Here is a 22026-nt window from a genome sequence, read left to right on the forward strand (position 1 = left end):
GGGATTTCAATGGCAACATGACTGCAGTGTGTCTTTATGGAGTATGGACTTATGAAAATGCCTTTTGCACAGGTTTGTGAAATCATTGTCATTTTTGAAGAATAAATGTGTTTCTTGCCTGTTGTACTTTAATCATGTTGTATTTTTTATGATATTGGAGAGACTGTCAGCATTGCCATGAAAAGTTCATTTCAAATACCTTTTTGTTCCTCTAAATAGCTTCACCATGTGATGAACCAATGCTTGAAGATCCATTGGTATCCCATGGTCCTGACTTAGCAGAAGGAGAGATGTATGAAAATGGAACTGAAATCACATATGACTGTCCTGAAGGATGGGATTTCAATGGCAACATGACTGCAGTGTGTCTTTATGGAGTATGGACTTATGAAAATGCCTTTTGCACAGGTTTGTAAAATCATTGTCATTTTTGAAGAATAAATGTGTTACTTGCCTGTTGTACTTCTATCATGTTGTATTTTTTATGATATTGGAAAGACTGTCAGCATTGCCATGAAAAGTTCATTTCAAATACCTCTTTGTTCCTCTAAATAGCTTCACCATGTGATGAACCAATGCTTGAAGATCCATTGGTATCCCATAGTCCTGACTTAGCAGAAGGAGAGATGTATGAAAATGGAACTGAAATCACATATGACTGTCCTGAAGGATGGGATTTCAATGGCAACATGACTGCAGTGTGTCTATATGGAGTATGGACTTATGAAAATGCCTTTTGCACAGGTTTGTGAAATCATTGTCATATTTGAAGAATAAATGTGTTTCTTGCCTGTTGTACTTCAATCATGTTGTATTTTTTATGATATTGGAAAGACTGTCAGCATTGCCATGAAAAGTTCATTTCAAATACCTTTTTGTTCCTCCTACAAGCTTCACCATGTGATGAACCCGCTCCCCTAGATGACTTGGTATCCCATAGTCCTGACTTTGCAGAAGGAGAGATGTATGAAAATGGAACTGAAATCACATATGACTGTCCTGAAGGATGGGATTTCAATGGCAACATGACTGCAGTGTGTCTATATGGAGTATGGACTTATGAAAATGCCTTTTGCACAGGTTTGTGAAATCATTGTCATTTTTGAAGAATAAATGTGTTACTTGCCTGTTGTACTTCAATCATGTTGTATTTTTTATGATATTGGAAAGACTGTCAGCATTGCCATGAAAAGTTCATTTCAAATACCTTTTTGTTCCTCTAAATAGCTTCACCATGTGATGAACCAGTGCTTGAAGATCCATTGGTATCCCATAGTCCTGACTTAGCAGAAGGAGAGATGTATGAAAATGGAACTGAAATCACATATGACTGTCCTGAAGGATGGGATTTCAATGGCAACATGACTGCAGTGTGTCTATATGGAGTATGGACTTATGAAAATGCCTTTTGCACAGGTTTGTGAAATCATTGTCATATTTGAAGAATAAATGTGTTTCTTGCCTGTTGTACTTCAATCATGTTGTATTTTTTATGATATTGGAAAGACTGTCAGCATTGCCATGAAAAGTTCATTTCAAATACCTTTTTGTTCCTCCTACAAGCTTCACCATGTGATGAACCAATGCTTGAAGATCCATTGGTATCCCATAGTCCTGACTTAGCAGAAGGAGAGATGTATGAAAATGGAACTGAAATCACATATGACTGTCCTGAAGGATGGGATTTCAATGGCAACATGACTGCAGTGTGTCTTTATGGAGTATGGACTTATGAAAATGCCTTTTGCACAGGTTTGTGAAATCATTGTCATTTTTGAAGAATAAATGTGTTTCTTGCCTGTTGTACTTTAATCATGTTGTATTTTTTATGATATTGGAAAGACTGTCAGCATTTCCATGAAAAGTTCATTTCAAATACCTTTTTGTTCCTCTAAATAGCTTCACCATGTGATGAACCAATGCTTGAAGATCCATTGGTATCCCATAGTCCTGACTTAGCAGAAGGAGAGATGTATGAAAATGGAACTGAAATCACATATGACTGTCCTGAAGGATGGGATTTCAATGGCAACATGACTGCAGTGTGTCTTTATGGAGTATGGACTTATGAAAATGCCTTTTGCACAGGTTTGTAAAATCATTGTCATTTTTGAAGAATAAATGTGTTACTTGCCTGTTGTACTTCTATCATGTTGTATTTTTTATGATATTGGAAAGACTGTCAGCATTGCCATGAAAAGTTCATTTCAAATACCTCTTTGTTCCTCTAAATAGCTTCACCATGTGATGAACCAATGCTTGAAGATCCATTGGTATCCCATAGTCCTGACTTAGCAGAAGGAGAGATGTATGAAAATGGAACTGAAATCACATATGACTGTCCTGAAGGATGGGATTTCAATGGCAACATGACTGCAGTGTGTCTATATGGAGTATGGACTTATGAAAATGCCTTTTGCACAGGTTTGTGAAATCATTGTCATTTTTGAAGAATAAATGTGTTACTTGCCTGTTGTACTTCAGTCATGTTGTATTTTTTATGATATTGGAAAGACTGTCAGCATTGCCATGAAAAGTTCATTTCAAATACCTTTTTGTTCCTTTAAATAGCTTCACCATGTGATGAACCAATGCTTGAAGATCCATTAGTATCCCATAGTCCTGACTTAGCAGAAGGAGAGATGTATGAAAATGGAACTGAAATCACATATGACTGTCCTGAAGGATGGGATTTCAATGGCAACATGACTGCAGTGTGTCTATATGGAGTATGGACTTATGAAAATGCCTTTTGCACAGGTTTGTGAAATCATTGTCATTTTTGAAGAATAAATGTGTTTCTTGCCTGTTGTACTTCAATCATGTTGTATGTTTTATGATATTGGAAAGACTGTCAGCATTGCCATGAAAAGTTCATTTCAAATACCTTTTTGTTCCTCCTACAAGCTTCACCATGTGATGAACCCGCTCCCCTAGATGACTTGGTATCCCATAGTCCTGACTTTGCAGAAGGAGTGATGTATGAAAATGGAACTGAAATCATGTATGACTGTCCTGAAGGATGGGATTTCAATGGCAACATGACTGCAGTGTGTCTATATGGAGTATGGACTTATGAAAATGCCTTTTGCACAGGTTTGTGAAATCATTGTCATATTTGAAGAATAAATGTGTTTCTTGCCTGTTGTACCTCAATCATGTTGTATTTTTTATGATATTGGAAAGACTGTCAGCATTGCCATGAAAAGTTCATTTCAAATACCTTTTTGTTCCTCTAAATAGCTTCACCATGTGATGAACCAATGCTTGAAGATCCATTGGTATCCCATAGTCCTGACTTAGCAGAAGGAGAGATGTATGAAAATGGAACTGAAATCACATATGACTGTCCTGAAGGATGGGATTTCAATGGCAACATGTCTGCAGTGTGTCTTTATGGAGTATGGACTTATGAAAATGCCTTTTGCACAGGTTTGTGAAATCATTGTCATTTTTGAAGAATAAATGTGTTACTTGCCTGTTGTACTTCAATCATGTTGTATTTTTTATGATATTGGAAAGACTGTCAGCATTGCCATGAAAAGTTCATTTCAAATACCTTTTTGTTCCTCTAAATAGCTTCACCATGTGATGAACCAATGCTTGAAGATCCATTGGTATCCCATAGTCCTGACTTAGCAGAAGGAGAGATGTATGAAAATGGAACTGAAATCACATATGACTGTCCTGAAGGATGGGATTTCAATGGCAACATGACTGCAGTGTGTCTATATGGAGTATGGACTTATGAAAATGCCTTTTGCACAGGTTTGTGAAATCATTGTCATTTTTGAAGATTAAATGTGTTTCTTGCCTGTTGTACTTTAATCATGTGGTATTTTTTATGATATTGGAAAGACTGTCAGCATTGCCATGAAAAGTTCATTTCAAATACCTTTTTGTTCCTCTAAATAGCTTCACCATGTGATGAACCAATGCTTGAAGATCCATTGGTATCCCATAGTCCTGACTTAGCAGAAGGAGAGATGTATGAAAATGGAACTGAAATCACATATGACTGTCCTGAAGGATGGGATTTCAATGGCAACATGACTGCAGTGTGTCTATATGGAGTATGGACTTATGAAAATGCCTTTTGCACAGGTTTGTGAAATCATTGTCATATTTGAAGAATAAATGTGTTTCTTGCCTGTTGTACCTCAATCATGTCGTATTTTTTATGATATTGGAAAGACTGTCAGCATTGCCATGAAAAGTTCATTTCAAATACCTTTTTGTTCCTCTAAATAGCTTCACCATGTGATGAACCAATGCTTGAAGATCCATTGGTATCCCATAGTCCTGACTTAGCAGAAGGAGAGATGTATGAAAATGGAACTGAAATCACATATGACTGTCCTGAAGGATGGGATTTCAATGGCAACATGACTGCAGTGTGTCTTTATGGAGTATGGACTTATGAAAATGCCTTTTGCACAGGTTTGTGAAATCATTGTCAATTTTGAAGAATAAATGTGTTACTTGCCTGTTGTACTTCTATCATGTTGTATTTTTTATGATATTGGAAAGACTGTCAGCATTGCCATGAAAAGTTCATTTCAAATACCTTTTTGTTCCTCTAAATAGCTTCACCATGTGATGAACCAATGCTTGAAGATCCATTGGTATCCCATAGTCCTGACTTAGCAGAAGGAGAGATGTATGAAAATGGAACTGAAATCACATATGACTGTCCTGAAGGATGGGATTTCAATGGCAACATGACTGCAGTGTGTCTATATGGAGTATGGACTTACGAAAATGCCTTTTGCACAGGTTTGTGAAATCATTGTCATTTTTGAAGAATAAATGTGTTTCTTGCCTGTTGTACTTTAATCATGTTGTATTTTTTATGATATTGGAAAGACTGTCAGCATTGCCATGAAAAGTTCATTTCAAATACCTTTTTGTTCCTCTAAATAGCTTCACCATGTGATGAACCAATGCTTGAAGATCCATTGGTATCCCATAGTCCTGACTTAGCAGAAGGAGAGATGTATGAAAATGGAACTGAAATCACATATGACTGTCCTGAAGGATGGGATTTCAATGGCAACATGACTGCAGTGTGTCTTTATGGAGTATGGACTTATGAAAATGCCTTTTGCACAGGTTTGTAAAATCATTGTCATTTTTGAAGAATAAATGTGTTACTTGCCTGTTGTACTTCTATCATGTTGTATTTTTTATGATATTGGAAAGACTGTCAGCATTGCCATGAAAAGTTCATTTCAAATACCTCTTTGTTCCTCTAAATAGCTTCACCATGTGATGAACCAATGCTTGAAGATCCATTGGTATCCCATAGTCCTGACTTAGCAGAAGGAGAGATGTATGAAAATGGAACTGAAATCACATATGACTGTCCTGAAGGATGGGATTTCAATGGCAACATGACTGCAGTGTGTCTATATGGAGTATGGACTTATGAAAATGCCTTTTGCACAGGTTTGTGAAATCATTGTCATTTTTGAAGAATAAATGTGTTACTTGCCTGTTGTACTTCTATCATGTTGTATTTTTTATGATATTGGAAAGACTGTCAGCATTGCCATGAAAAGTTCATTTCAAATACCTTTTTGTTCCTCTAAATAGCTTCACCATGTGATGAACCAATGCTTGAAGATCCATTGGTATCCCATAGTCCTGACTTAGCAGAAGGAGAGATGTATGAAAATGGAACTGAAATCACATATGACTGTCCTGAAGGATGGGATTTCAATGGCAATATGACTGCAGTGTGTCTATATGGAGTATGGACTTATGAAAATGCCTTTTGCACAGGTTTGTGAAATCATTGTCATATTTGAAGAATAAATGTGTTTCTTGCCTGTTGTACTTCAATCATGTTGTATTTTTTATGATATTGGAAAGACTGTCAGCATTGCCATGAAAAGTTCATTTCAAATACCTCTTTGTTCCTCTAAATAGCTTCACCATGTGATGAACCAATGCTTGAAGATCCATTGGTATCCCATAGTCCTGACTTAGCAGAAGGAGAGATGTATGAAAATGGAACTGAAATCACATATGACTGTCCTGAAGGATGGGATTTCAATGGCAACATGACTGCAGTGTGTCTTTATGGAGTATGGACTTATGAAAATGCCTTTTGCACAGGTTTGTAAAATCATTGTCATTTTTGAAGAATAAATGTGTTACTTGCCTGTTGTACTTCTATCATGTTGTATTTTTTATGATATTGGAAAGACTGTCAGCATTGCCATGAAAAGTTCATTTCAAATACCTCTTTGTTCCTCTAAATAGCTTCACCATGTGATGAACCAATGCTTGAAGATCCATTGGTATCCCATAGTCCTGACTTAGCAGAAGGAGAGATGTATGAAAATGGAACTGAAATCACATATGACTGTCCTGAAGGATGGGATTTCAATGGCAACATGACTGCAGTGTGTCTATATGGAGTATGGACTTATGAAAATGCCTTTTGCACAGGTTTGTGAAATCATTGTCATATTTGAAGAATAAATGTGTTTCTTGCCTGTTGTACTTCAATCATGTTGTATTTTTTATGATATTGGAAAGACTGTCAGCATTGCCATGAAAAGTTCATTTCAAATACCACTTTGTTGCTCTAAATAGCTTCACCATGTGATGAACCAATGCTTGAAGATCCATTGGTATCCCATAGTCCTGACTTAGCAGAAGGAGAGATGTATGAAAATGGAACTGAAATCACATATGACTGTCCTGAAGGATGGGATTTCAATGGCAACATGACTGCAGTGTGTCTATATGGAGTATGGACTTATGAAAATGCCTTTTGCACAGGTTTGTGAAATCATTGTCATTTGTGAAGAAAAGCATTGTTTCTTGTCTGCTGTAAATGAATCGTGTTGTATTTTTTATGATATTGAAAAGACTTGTCAGCATTGCCATGAAAAGTTCATTTCCAATATCGTTTTGTTCCTCCTACAAGCTTCACCATGTGATGAACCGGCTCCCCTGGATGACTTGGTATCCCATAGTCCTGACTTTGCAGAAGGAGAGATGTATGCAAATGGAACTGAAATCATGTATGACTGTCCTGAAGGATGGGATTTCAATGGCAACATGACTGCAGTGTGTCTTTATGGAGTATGGACTTATGAAAATGCCTTTTGCACAGGTTAGTCAACTCATTGTCATATTTATATGTGTGTTTGACACCTTAGTGCTAAATACATCCATTGAGAATGTACATACAAGAAACCTGGTTTAAGTTTACATATAGTACATTCCCTAAATAGCGCCATTCCCCTACTGCTTTGCTGTGATGTCAGAGAGGATTACATTAAACTTATCTGTTGTTTTTTATTATAAGCTGTTGTTGTGAAGAGATTAGACTTTGGAATGATCAAAATGCTGTGATTCTAATATGACATAGGAACATTGCTAGGTTTAAGTCCACTAATGCTTTTTGAACATATATCTGTTATTTCCTTATGTTGCCTCAGCCTTAAAGGCATTGAAGACTCACCCCAAACCGTGTGCGGCCATCTGAAAAAGTTAACTTTCTGTGGCATGCAGGTGATGTTTCGTTTGTGTCGCTCAAAAATGCAGACAGTAATGGAACATGATACCTTGTTATCTTTAGCTGGACCTGAGATGTCCATCGCTGTATCGTTTATACACTGTGCTGTGGGTATTGATCGCAGCTGGATATATGTACTGACTGTACACTAGTGTTTATAATTACTGACGGTAGCAAGCTGTGTGTGTATTTTCTGGGATCGATGGGGGTGTTTAACACTTCTGTTACACCTCATTCGAAACTAGGTCTAATAACCGGCATTAGACATTTCTTTTTGAGCAAGCCTTCACAGCATTTAACTTTTATCTTCAGCAGAGTAACTATCAAAATGAAACTGTCATCACAACATACAAGTACAACTACATCTCCTCCAACATGTTAATATTACCTAAACATTTCAATATCAGCTGCTGTACCATTTTTTTCTCTATTTGGTTTTCTAATATTTTATTTTGACCATCTTTCAAAAGCTTCGCCTTGTGAAGACCTGGCACCAGCAGGAGAATTGGTGGAGAGAGACCCCAGTGATGCAGGACCGTTTGAAAATGGAACAGAAGTTGTTTACTCATGTCCTGACGGTTATGACTTCAATGGAGACATGACTGCTCTATGTCTCTATGGAAACTGGACTTTAGATCAAGAACCATATTGCACAGGTATTAAATACAATACAAGTTTTCTCGCACATATGTCTTTGAATAAAGGAAACGTTACTTTTGTGGCTCCATATTTATTTTTCATCAGTCAGTTTAGGTAAGGCAATTTATGACAGCACTAGTCAACGTTTCCATATTACTTATTGCTACGTACTTTAACCCTTGACCAAAGATCTTCACAAAAGTAATATTTACAGGTTTATTTCTTTGTTTATAAATAGGTGACCTTCTTGAAGTCAATATCTCTCTTTCAATTTTTCACCTTAGCTTCACCATGTGGTGAACCTCTTCCCCAAGATGGGTTGGTTTCTCATAACCCTGAGAGCAGTTCTTATCCAAGTGGAACCGAAGTAACTTATGCATGTCCGAATGGATACGATCTCAATGGAAATATGACTGCAGTTTGTCTTTATGGGATGTGGACTAATGAAGCTGTCTTTTGCACAGGTGAATAGTAACATTTATTGTTAAGTTATGATATCATTGCAGGAATGGTGGAGTCCCTGAAATCACCTCCCATTTCAGGATAGTTAGATAGTGTTTTTAGAAAGAAATATTTATCTGTTGTATAGAATATAATGGGGTTATCTACATGATTGCAATAGTAATTTTTCTAAGGTTATAGCAATAAGTGTGTCTCTATTTGTCTGTCCATCTTTCTGTCAACATAAGTTGAAATGTGTTTCCATCTGTCTGTCTGTCAACATCAATTGAAATGTATTTCTCCATCTGCCTGTCAACATCCATTGAAATGTGTGTCTCCATATTTCTGTCTGTCAACATCAGTTGAAATGTGTGTCTCCATCTGTCTGTCAACATCAGCTAAACTGTGTTTATCCATCTGCCTGTCTGTCAACATCAGTTGAAATGTGTTTCTCCATCTGTCTGTCAATATGGCTGTCAGCATCAGATGAAATGTGTCTCTATCTATCTGTCTGTCAACATCAGTTGAAAGGGCTTTGCTAAGAGCCCAGTTGCATGACCCTGACGAAAGTTGTTACTCCAAAGCTGATGATGAATATTCAATGTTATATCTTCTAGTTTCATTAGGACATGATCAATCAATGACAAACTACCTTTAATGCTTTGGTGGCATTGCAAAAGAATTTGTTTCAATTTAATGCTGTTATTTGCAATTGAATCACCTTTGGCTAAATAAAAGATACTGTAGTCTTTGTTGATATAAGCAACAAAGATTTCTGTTAAAAGTACATTATTACTTTGCCAATGAGATAAAAAACAAACAGATATCACCATCTTGCTATAAAATGCACAATTAAAATCTATTATTTTATTGTATATTGCTATTTACCTTAGTTTCAATGTTTCTTTGTATGGCTTTGTTTTCTCATTCTCTGAATGCAAGTCCAAACAATGTCAATCCTTCTTGTCTTTATCTCAAGTAGAACCTGAATTATTTGTTGAAAGTAAAAAATGATACTTATTACTAAATCTTGACATCTGCTATTTTATTTTGACCATCTTTCAAAAGCTTCACCTTGTGAAGACCTTGCACCAGCAGGAGAATTGGTAGAGAGAGACCCCAGTGATGCAGGACCGTTTGAAAATGGAACAGAAGTTGATTACTCATGTCCTGACGGTTATGACTTCAATGGAGACATGACTGCTATATGTCTGTATGGAAACTGGACTTTAGATCAAGAACCATATTGCACAGGTATTAAATACAATACAAGTTTTCTCGCACATATGTCTTTGCATAAAGGAAATGTTCCTTTTGTGGCTCCATATTTATTTTTCGTCATTCAGTTTTATAAGTAAGACCATTAATGACAGCACTAGTCAACGTTGCCGTATTACCCATTGCTACATACTTTAACTTTTACTCATGAAATGACCAAAGATCTTCACAAAAATATTATTTGCAGGTTTATTGCTTTTGTTTATAAATAGGTGACCTTTTTGTAGTCAACATCTCTCTTTCAATTTCTTCCCTTAGCTTCACCATGTGGTGAGCCAATAATCCAAGATGGGTTGATTTCTCATAATCCTGAGACTAGTTCTTACCCAAGTGGAACCGAAGTAACTTATGCATGTCCAAATGGATACGATCTCAATGGAAATATGACTGCAGTTTGTCTTTATGGGATGTGGACTAATGAAGCTGTCTTTTGCACAGGTGAGTAGTAACATTATCGTTAATTTCACATGACGTAAATGCTTTTTACGGAATGCAAGTCCAAACAATGTCAATCCTTTTTGTCTTAATCTCAAGTAAGACCTGAATTATTTGTTGAAGTTATAAAATGATACTTATTACTAAATCTTGACATCTGCTATTTTATTTGACCATCTATTAAAAGCTTCACCTTGTGAAGACCTGGCACCTGCAGGAGAATTGGTGGAGAGAGACCCCAGTGATGCAGGACCGTTTGAAAATGGAACAGAAGTTGATTACTCATGTCCTGACGGTTATGACTTCAATGGAGACATGACTGCTATATGTCTGTATGGAAACTGGACTTTAGATCAAGAACCATATTGCACAGGTATTAAATACAATACAAGTTTTCTCGCACATATGTCTTTGCATAAAGGAAATGTTCCTTTTGTGGCTCCATATTTATTTTTCGTCATTCAGTTTTATAAGTAAGACCATTAATGAAAGCACTAGTCAACGTTGCCGTATTACCCATTGCTACATACTTTAACTTTTACTCATGAAATGACCAAAGATCTTCACAAAAATATTATTTGCAGGTTTATTGCTTTTGTTTATAAATAGGTGACCTTTTTGTAGTCAACATCTCTCTTTCAATTTCTTCCCTTAGCTTCACCATGTGGTGAGCCAATAATCCAAGATGGGTTGATTTCTCATAATCCTGAGACTAGTTCTTACCCAAGTGGAACCGAAGTAACTTATGCATGTCCAAATGGATACGATCTCAATGGAAATATGACTGCAGTTTGTCTTTATGGGATGTGGACTAATGAAGCTGTCTTTTGCACAGGTGAGTAGTAACATTATCGTTAATTTCAAATGACGTAAATGCTTTTTACGGAATGCAAGTCCAAACAATGTCAATCCTTTTTGTCTTAATCTCAAGATAGACCTGAATTATTTGTTGAAGTTATAAAATGATACTTATTACTAAATCTTGACATCTGCTATTTTATTTTGACCATCTTTTAAAAGCTTCACCTTGCGAAGACCTGGCACCTGCAGGAGAATTGGTGGAGAGAGACCCCAGTGATGCAGGACCGTTTGAAAATGGAACAGAAGTTGATTACTCATGTCCTGACGGTTATGACTTCAATGGAGACATGACTGCAATATGTCTCTATGGAAACTGGACTTTAGATCAAGAACCATATTGCTCAGGTATTAAATACAACACAAGTTTTCTCGCACATATGTCTTTGCATAAAGGAAATGTTCCTTTTGTGGCTCCATATTTATTTTTCGTCATTCAGTTTTATAAGTAAGACCATTAATGACAGCACTAGTCAACGTTGCCGTATTACCCATTGCTACATACTTTAACTTTTACTCATGAAATGACCAAAGATCTTCACAAGAAATATTATTTGCAGGTTTATTGCTTTTGTTTATAAATAGGTGACCTTTTTGTAGTCAACATCTCTCTTTCAATTTCTTCCCTTAGCTTCACCATGTGGTGAACCAATAATCCAAGATGGGTTGGTTTCTCATAATCCTGAGACTAGTTCTTACCCAAGTGGAACCGAAGTAACTTATGCATGTCCAAATGGATACGATCTCAATGGAAATATGACTGCAGTTTGTCTTTATGGGATGTGGACTAATGAAGCTGTCTTTTGCACAGGTGAGTAGTAACATTATCGTTAATTTCAAATGACGTAAATGCTTTTTACGGAATGCAAGTCCAAACAATGTCAATCCTTTTTGTCTTAATCTCAAGTAAGACCTGAATTATTTGTTGAAGTTATAAAATGATACTTATTACTAAATCTTGACATCTGCTATTTTATTTGACCATCTATTAAAAGCTTCACCTTGTGAAGACCTGGCACCTGCAGGAGAATTGGTGGAGAGAGACCCCAGTGATGCAGGACCGTTTGAAAATGGAACAGAAGTTGATTACTCATGTCCTGACGGTTATGACTTCAATGGAGACATGACTGCTATATGTCTGTATGGAAACTGGACTTTAGATCAAGAACCATATTGCACAGGTATTAAATACAATACAAGTTTTCTCGCAGATATGTGTCTTTGAATAAAGGAAACGTTACTTTTGTGGCTCCATATTTATTTTTCATCATTCAGTTTTAATAAGGCAATTTATGACAGCACTAGTGAACGTATCAATATTACCTATTGCTACATTCTTGAACCCTTGACCAAAGATCTTCACAAAAATAATATTTGCAGGTTTATTGCTTTTGTTTATAAATAAGTGACCTTCTTGAAGTCAATATCTCTCTTTCAATTTTTCCCCTTAGCTTCACCATGTGGTGAGCCACTTCCCCAAGATGGGTTAGTTTCTCATAACCCTGAGGGTAGTTCTTATCCAAGTGGAACCCAAGTAACTTATGCATGTCCGAATGGATACGATCTCAATGGAAATATGACTTCAGTTTGTCTTTATGGGATGTGGACTAATGAAGCTGTCTTTTGCACAGGTGAATAGTAACATTTATTGTTAATTTAAAATGACGTTGCAAATTGGGATGGTGAAGTCCCTAAAATCACTTCCCATATCAGGAATAGTTTGTTAGTGTTCTTTATAATGAAATATTTATCCGTTGTATAGATTTTCATGGGGATTATCTGCATGTTTGCAATAGCAATCAATCTTAGGTTTTAGCAGTATGTGTTTCTCCATCTGTCTGTCTATCTGACTGTCAACATAAGTTGAAATATGTGTCTCCATCTGTTTGTCCGTCAACGTCAGTTGAAATATGTGTCTCCATCTGTTTGTCTGTCAACATAAGTTGAAATGTGTCTCCTTCTGTCTGTCTGTCAACATCAGTTGAAAGGGCTTTGCTTAGAGCCCAGTTGCATGACCCTGAAGAAAGTTGTTACTCCAAAGCAGATGATGAATATTCAATGTTATATCTTCTAGTTTCATTAGGACATGATCAATCAATGAAAAACTACTTTAAATGCTTTGGTGTCACTGCAAAAGAATTTGTTGTAATTTAATGTTGTTATTTGCAATTGAATCACTTCTGGCTACATAAAAGATACTGGAGTCTTTGTTGATATAAGCAACAAAGATTTTTGTTAAAAATACATTATTAATTTGCTACTGAGATAAAAAATAAAAAAAACAGATATCACCATCTTGCTGTAAAATGCACAATTAAATCTTGTATTAGATTATTTATTGCTATTTAATCTGAATTTCATTGTTTTTTTGTCTGGCTTTCCTTTCTCACTCTCTGAATGCAAGTCCAAATAATGTCAATTCTTCTTGTCTTAATCACAAATAAAACCATCTGAATGATTTGTTGGAAGATAAAAACATGATACTTTTTACTAAAGTTTAACATCTGCTATTTTATTTTGACCATCTTTCAAAAGCTTCACCTTGTGAAGACCTGGCACCAGCAGGAGAATTGGTGGAGAGAGACCCCAGTGATGCAGGACCGTTTGAAAATGGAACAGAAGTTGATTACTCATGTCCTGACGGTTATGACTTCAATGGAGACATGACTGCTATATGTCTCTATGGAAACTGGACTTTAGATCAAGAACCATATTGCACAGGTATTAAATACAATATCAGTTTTCTCGCACATAGGTCTTTGCATAAAGTAAATGTTACTTTTGTGGCTCCATATTTATTTTTCATCATTCAGTTTTAATAAGGCAATTAATGACAGCACTAGTCAACGTATCCATATTACCTATTGCTACATACTTTAACCCTTGACCAAAGATCTTCACAAAAGTAATATTTGCAGGTTTATTGCTTTTGTTTCTAAATAGGTGATCTTCTTGAAGTCAATATATCTCTTTCAATTTTTCCCCTCAGCTTCACCATGTGGTGAACCACTTCCCCAAGATGGGTTAGTTTCTCATAACCCTGAGAGTAGTTCTTATCCAAATGGAACCCAAGTAACTTATGCATGTCCAAATGGATACGATCTCAATGGAAATATGACTGCAGTTTGTCTTTATGGGATGTGGACTAATGAAGCTGTCTTTTGCACAGGTGAATAGTAACATTTATTGTTAATTTGAAATGACGTTGCAAATTGGAATGGTGAAGTCCCTAAAATCACTTCCCATATCAGGAATAGTTTGTTAGTGTTCTTTATAATGAAATATTTATCCGTTGTATAGATTCACATGGGGATTATCTGCATGTTTGCAATAGCAATCAATCTTAGGTTTTAGCAATATGTGTTTCTCCATCTGTCTGTCTATCTGACTGTCAACATAAGTTGAAATATTTGTCTCCATCTGTTTGTCTGTCAACATAAGTTGAAATATGTGTCTCCATCTGTCTGTCTGTCAACATCAATTGAAAGGGCTTGCTCGTAGCCCAGTTGCTTGACCCTGAAGAAAGTTGTTACTCCAAAGCAGATGATGAATATTCAACGTTATATCTTCTAGTTTCATTAGGACATGATCAATCAATGAAAAACTACTTTAAATGCTTTGGTGTCACTGCAAAAGAATTTGTTGTAATTTAATGTTGTTATTTGCAATTGAATCACTTCTGGCTACATAAAAGATAATGGAGTCTTTGTTGATAAAAGCAACAAAGATTTTTGTTAAAAATACATTATTAATTTGCTACTGAGATAAAAAAAAACAGATATCACCATCTTGCTATTAAATGCACAATTAAATCTATTATTATATTGTATATTGCTATTAACCTTAATTTCATTGTTTCTTTGTATGGCTTTGTTTTCTCATTCTCTGAATGCAAGTCCAAACAATGTCAATCCTTCTTGTCTTAATCTCAAGATAGACCTGAATTATTTGTTGAAAGTAGAAAATGATACTTATTACTAAATCTTGACATCTGCTATTTTATTTTGACCATATTTCAAAAGCTTCACCTTGTGAAGACCTGGCACCAGCAGGAGAATTGGTAGAGAGAGACCCCAGTGATGCAGGACCGTTTGAAAATGGAACAGAAGTTGATTACTCATGTCCTGATGGTTATGACTTCAATGGAGACATGACTGCTATATGTCTCTATGGAAACTGGACTTTAGATCAAGAACCATATTGCTCAGGTATTAAATACAACACAAGTTTTCTCGCACATATGTCTTTGCATAAAGGAAATGTTCCTTTTGTGGCTCCATATTTATTTTTCGTCATTCAGTTTTATAAGTAAGACCATTAATGAAAGCACTAGTCAACGTTGCCGCATTACCCATTGCTACATACTTTAACTTTTACTCATGAAATGACCAAAGATCTTCACAAAAATATTATTTGCAGGTTTATTGCTTTTGTTTATAAATAGGTGACCTTTTTGTAGTCAACATCTCTCTTTCAATTTCTTCTCTTAGCTTCACCATGTGGTGAGCCAATAATCCAAGATGGGTTGGTTTCTCATAATCCTGAGACTAGTTCTTACCCAAGTGGAACCGAAGTAACTTATGCATGTCCAAATGGATACGATCTCAATGGAAATATGACTGCAGTTTGTCTTTATGGGATGTGGACTAATGAAGCTGTCTTTTGCACAGGTGAGTAGTAACATTATCGTTAATTTCAAATGACGTAAATGCTTTTTACGGAATGCAAGTCCAAACAATGTCAATCCTTTTTGTCTTAATCTCAAGTAAGACCTGAATTATTTGTTGAAGTTATAAAATGATACTTATTACTAAATCTTGACATCTGCTATTTTATTTGACCATCTTTTAAAAGCTTCACCTTGTGAAGACCTGGCACCTGCAGGAGAATTGGTGGAGAGAGACCCCAGTGATGCAGGACCGTTTGAAAATGGAACAGAAGTTGATTACTCATGTCCTGACGGTTATGACTTCAATGGAGACATGACTGCTATATGTCTCTATGGAAACTGGACTTTAGATCAAGAACCATATTGCACAGGTATTAAATACAATACCAGTTTTCTCGCACATATGTCTTTGAATAAAGAATACGTTGCTTTTGTGGCTCCATATTTATTTTTCATCATTCAGTTTTAATAAGGCAATTAATGACAGCACTAGTCAACGTTTCCATATTACCTATTGCTACATACTTGAACCCTTGACGAAAGATCTTCACAAAAATAATATTTGCAGGTTTATTTCTTTGTTTATAAATAAGTGACCTTCTTGAAGTCAATATCTCTCTTTCAATTTTTCCCCATAGCTTCACCATGTGGTGAGCCACTTCCCCAAGATGGGTTAGTTTCTCATAACCCTGAGAGTAGTTCTTATCCAAGTGGAACCGAAGTAACTTATGCATGTCCGAATGGATACGATCTCAATGGAAATATGACTTCAGTTTGTCTTTATGGGATGTGGACTAATGAAGCTGTCTTTTGCACAGGTGAATAGTAACATTTATTGTTAATTTAAAATGACGTTGCAAATTGGGATGGTGAAGTCCCTAAAATCACTTCCCATATCAGGAATAGTTTGTTAGTGTTCTTTATAATGAAATATTTATCCGTTGTATAGATTTTCATGGGGATTATCTGCATGTTTGCAATAGCAATCAATCTTAGATTTTAGCAATATGTGTTTCTCCATCTGTCTGTCTATCTGACTGTCAACATAAGTTGAAATATTTGTCTCCATCTGTTTGTCCGTCAACGTCAGTTGAAATATGTGTCTCCATCTGTTTGTCTGTCAACATAAGTTGAAATGTGTCTCCTTCTGTCTGTCTGTCAACATCAGTTGAAAGGGCTTTGCTTAGAGCCCAGTTGCATGACCCTGAAGAAAGTTGTTACTCCAAAGCAGATGATGAATATTCAATGTTATATCTTCTAGTTTCATTAGGACATGATCAATCAATGAAAAACTACTTTAAATGCTTTGGTGTCACTGCAAAAGAATTTGTTGTAATTTAATGTTGTTATTTGCAATTGAATCACTTCTGGCTACATAAAAGATACTGGAGTCTTTGTTGATAAAAGCAACAAAGATTTTTGTTAAAAATACATTATTAATTTGCTACTGAGATAAAAAATAAAAAAAACAGATATCACCATCTTGCTGTAAAATGCACAATTAAATCTTGTATTAGATTATTTATTGCTATTTAATCTGAATTTCATTGTTTTTTGTCTGGCTTTCCTTTCTCACTCTCTGAATGCAAGTCCAAATAATGTCAATTCTTCTTGTCTTAATCACAAATAAAACCATCTGAATGATTTGTTGGAAGATAAAAACATGATACTTTTTACTAAAGTTTAACATCTGCTATTTTATTTTGACCATCTTTCAAAAGCTTCACCTTGTGAAGACCTGGCACCAGCAGGAGAATTGGTGGAGAGAGACCCCAGTGATGCAGGACCGTTTGAAAATGGAACAGAAGTTGATTACTCATGTCCTGACGGTTATGACTTCAATGGAGACATGACTGCTATATGTCTCTATGGAAACTGGACTTTAGATCAAGAACCATATTGCACAGGTATTAAATACAATATCAGTTTTCTCGCACATAGGTCTTTGCATAAAGTAAATGTTACTTTTGTGGCTCCATATTTATTTTTCATCATTCAGTTTTAATAAGGCAATTAATGACAGCACTAGTCAACGTATCCATATTACCTATTGCTACATACTTTAACCCTTGACCAAAGATCTTCACAAAAGTAATATTTGCAGGTTTATTGCTTTTGTTTCTAAATAGGTGATCTTCTTGAAGTCAATATATCTCTTTCAATTTTTCCCCTCAGCTTCACCATGTGGTGAACCACTTCCCCAAGATGGGTTAGTTTCTCATAATCCTGAGAGGAGTTCTTATCCAAATGGAACCCAAGTTACTTATGCATGTCCAAATGGATACGATCTCAATGGAAATATGACTGCAGTTTGTCTTTATGGGATGTGGACTAATGAAGCTGTCTTTTGCACAGGTGAATAGTAACATTTATTGTTAATTTGAAATGACGTTGCAAATTGGAATGGTGAAGTCCCTAAAATCACTTCCCATATCAGGAATAGTTTGTTAGTGTTCTTTATAATGAAATATTTATCCGTTGTATAGATTCACATGGGGATTATCTGCATGTTTGCAATAGCAATCAATCTTAGGTTTTAGCAATATGTGTTTCTCCATCTGTCTGTCTATCTGACTGTCAACATAAGTTGAAATATTTGTCTCCATCTGTTTGTCTGTCAACATAAGTTGAAATGTGTCTCCATCTGTCTGTCTGTCAACATCAGTTGAAAGGGCTTGCTCGTAGCCCAGTTGCTTGACCCTGAAGAAAGTTGTTACTCCAAAGCAGATGATGAATATTCAACGTTATATCTTCTAGTTTCATTAGAACATGATCAATCAATGAAAAACTACTTTAAATGCTTTGGTGTCACTGCAATAGAATTTGTTCTAATTTAATGTTGTTATTTGCAATTGAATCACTTCTGGCTACATAAAAGATAATGGAGTCTTTGTTGATAAAAGCAACAAAGATTTTTGTTAAAAATACATAATTAATTTGCTACTGAGATAAAAAAAAACAGATATCATCATCTTGCTATTAAATGCGCAATTAAATCTATTATTATATTGTATATTGCTATTAACCTTAATTTCATTGTTTCTTTGTATGGCTTTGTTTTCTCATTCTCTGAATGCAAGTCCAAACAATGTCAATCCTTCTTGTCTTAATCTCAAGATAGACCTGAATTATTTGTTGAAAGTAGAAAATGATACTTATTACTAAATCTTGACATCTGCTATTTTATTTTGACCATATTTCAAAAGCTTCACCTTGTGAAGACCTGGCACCAGCAGGAGAATTGGTAGAGAGAGACCCCAGTGATGCAGGACCGTTTGAAAATGGAACAGAAGTTGATTACTCATGTCCTGATGGTTATGACTTCAATGGAGACATGACTGCTATATGTCTCTATGGAAACTGGACTTTAGATCAAGAACCATATTGCTCAGGTATTAAATACAACACAAGTTTTCTCGCACATATGTCTTTGCATATAGGAAATGTTCCTTTTGTGGCTCCATATTTATTTTTCGTCATTCAGTTTTATAAGTAAGACCATTAATGAAAGCACTAGTCAACGTTGCCGCATTACCCATTGCTACATACTTTAACTTTTACTCATGAAATGACCAAAGATCTTCACAAAAATATTATTTGCAGGTTTATTGCTTTTGTTTATAAATAGGTGACCTTTTTGTAGTCAACATCTCTCTTTCAATTTCTTCTCTTAGCTTCACCATGTGGTGAGCCAATAATCCAAGATGGGTTGGTTTCTCATAATCCTGAGACTAGTTCTTACCCAAGTGGAACCGAAGTAACTTATGCATGTCCAAATGGATACGATCTCAATGGAAATATGACTGCAGTTTGTCTTTATGGGATGTGGACTAATGAAGCTGTCTTTTGCACAGGTGAGTAGTAACATTATCGTTAATTTCAAATGACGTAAATGCTTTTTACGGAATGCAAGTCCAAATAATGTCAATCCTTTTTGTCTTAATCTCAAGTAAGACCTGAATTATTTGTTGAAGTTATAAAATGATACTTATTACTAAATCTTGACATCTGCTATTTTATTTGACCATCTTTTAAAAGCTTCACCTTGTGAAGACCTGGCACCTGCAGGAGAATTGGTGGAGAGAGACCCCAGTGATGCAGGACCGTTTGAAAATGGAACAGAAGTTGATTACTCATGTCCTGACGGTTATGACTTCAATGGAGACATGACTGCTATATGTCTCTATGGAAACTGGACTTTAGATCAAGAACCATATTGCACAGGTATTAAATACAATACCAGTTTTCTCGCACATATGTCTTTGAATAAAGGATACGTTGCTTTTGTGGCTCCATATTTATTTTTCATCATTCAGTTTTAATAAGGCAATTAATGACAGCACTAGTCAACGTTTCCATATTACCTATTGCTACATACTTGAACCCTTGACCAAAGATCTTCACAAAAATAATATTTGCAGGTTTATTTCTTTGTTTATAAATAAGTGACCTTCTTGAAGTCAATATCTCTCTTTCAATTTTTCCCCTTAGCTTCACCATGTGGTGAGCCACTTCCCCAAGATGGGTTAGTTTCTCATAACCCTGAGAGTAGTTCTTATCCAAGTGGAACCGAAGTAACTTATGCATGTCCGAATGGATACGATCTCAATGGAAATATGACTTCAGTTTGTCTTAATGGGATGTGGACTAATGAAGCTGTCTTTTGCACAGGTGAATAGTAACATTTATTGTTAATTTGAAATGACGTTGCAAATTGGAATGGTGAAGTCCCTAAAATCACTTCCCATATCAGGAATAGTTTGTTAGTGTTCTTTATAATGAAATATTTATCCGTTGTATAGATTCACATGGGGATTATCTGCATGTTTGCAATAGCAATCAATCTTAGGTTTTAGCAATATGTGTTTCTCCATCTGTCTGTCTATCTGACTGTCAACATAAGTTGAAATATTTGTCTCCATCTGTTTGTCTGTCAACATAAGTTGAAATGTGTCTCCATCTGTCTGTCTGTCAACATCAGTTGAAAGGGCTTGCTCGTAGCCCAGTTGCTTGACCCTGAAGAAAGTTGTTACTCCAAAGCAGATGATGAATATTCAACGTTATATCTTCTAGTTTCATTAGGACATGATCAATCAATGAAAAACTACTTTAAATGCTTTGGTGTCACTGCAATAGAATTTGTTGTAATTTAATGTTGTTATTTGCAATTGAATCACTTCTGGCTACATAAAAGATAATGGAGTCTTTGTTGATAAAAGCAACAAAGATTTTTGTTAAAAATACATAATTAATTTGCTACTGAGATAAAAAAAAACAGATATCATCATCTTGCTATTAAATGCGCAATTAAATCTATTATTATATTGTATATTGCTATTAACCTTAATTTCATTGTTTCTTTGTATGGCTTTGTTTTCTCATTCTCTGAATGCAAGTCCAAACAATGTCAATCCTTCTTGTCTTAATCTCAAGATAGACCTGAATTATTTGTTGAAAGTAGAAAATGATACTTATTACTAAATCTTGACATCTGCTATTTTATTTTGACCATATTTCAAAAGCTTCACCTTGTGAAGACCTGGCACCAGCAGGAGAATTGGTAGAGAGAGACCCCAGTGATGCAGGGCCGTTTGAAAATGGAACAGAAGTTGATTACTCATGTCCTGATGGTTATGACTTCAATGGAGACATGACTGCTATATGTCTCTATGGAAACTGGACTTTAGATCAAGAACCATATTGCTCAGGTATTAAATACAACACAAGTTTTCTCGCACATATGTCTTTGCATATAGGAAATGTTCCTTTTGTGGCTCCATATTTATTTTTTCGTCATTCAGTTTTATAAGTAAGACCATTAATGAAAGCACTAGTCAACGTTGCCGCATTACCCATTGCTACATACTTTAACTTTTACTCATGAAATGACCAAAGATCTTCACAAAAATATTATTTGCAGGTTTATTGCTTTTGTTTATAAATAGGTGACCTTTTTGTAGTCAACATCTCTCTTTCAATTTCTTCTCTTAGCTTCACCATGTGGTGAGCCAATAATCCAAGATGGGTTGGTTTCTCATAATCCTGAGACTAGTTCTTACCCAAGTGGAACCGAAGTAACTTATGCATGTCCAAATGGATACGATCTCAATGGAAATATGACTGCAGTTTGTCTTTATGGGATGTGGACTAATGAAGCTGTCTTTTGCACAGG

The 22026-nt window shown here is 35.6% G+C and overlaps 1 protein-coding gene across 22 annotated transcripts in view; it reads left to right on the forward strand.

Annotated features, from left to right (window-relative positions):
- Positions 1–22026, forward strand: part of LOC139962741 (complement receptor type 1-like) — a 106029-nt gene that overhangs the window by 67065 nt on the left and 16938 nt on the right. For 9 of the 22 annotated variants that reach the window (XM_071963007.1, XM_071963025.1, XM_071963023.1 and 6 more), the window contains 22 exons: positions 9683–9868; positions 10151–10330; positions 10515–10700; positions 10983–11162; positions 11348–11533; positions 11817–11996; positions 12181–12366; positions 12637–12816; positions 13721–13906; positions 14175–14354; positions 15208–15393; positions 15676–15855; positions 16040–16225; positions 16493–16672; positions 17576–17761; positions 18030–18209; positions 19061–19246; positions 19529–19708; positions 19893–20078; positions 20346–20525; positions 21377–21562; positions 21846–22025. In XM_071963007.1, the coding sequence (XP_071819108.1) occupies positions 9683–9868; positions 10151–10330; positions 10515–10700; positions 10983–11162; positions 11348–11533; positions 11817–11996; positions 12181–12366; positions 12637–12816; positions 13721–13906; positions 14175–14354; positions 15208–15393; positions 15676–15855; positions 16040–16225; positions 16493–16672; positions 17576–17761; positions 18030–18209; positions 19061–19246; positions 19529–19708; positions 19893–20078; positions 20346–20525; positions 21377–21562; positions 21846–22025 (4026 nt within the window). The remainder of the gene's footprint in view (positions 1–9682; positions 9869–10150; positions 10331–10514; positions 10701–10982; positions 11163–11347; positions 11534–11816; positions 11997–12180; positions 12367–12636; positions 12817–13720; positions 13907–14174; positions 14355–15207; positions 15394–15675; positions 15856–16039; positions 16226–16492; positions 16673–17575; positions 17762–18029; positions 18210–19060; positions 19247–19528; positions 19709–19892; positions 20079–20345; positions 20526–21376; positions 21563–21845; position 22026) is intronic. The other 13 variants (XM_071963014.1, XM_071963029.1, XM_071963010.1 and 10 more) reach the window with 12 other exon arrangements.

Source organism: Apostichopus japonicus, chromosome 21 (genome assembly GCF_037975245.1).
Source record: "Apostichopus japonicus isolate 1M-3 chromosome 21, ASM3797524v1, whole genome shotgun sequence".
In the NCBI taxonomy this organism is placed as follows: domain Eukaryota; kingdom Metazoa; phylum Echinodermata; class Holothuroidea; order Aspidochirotida; family Stichopodidae; genus Apostichopus; species Apostichopus japonicus.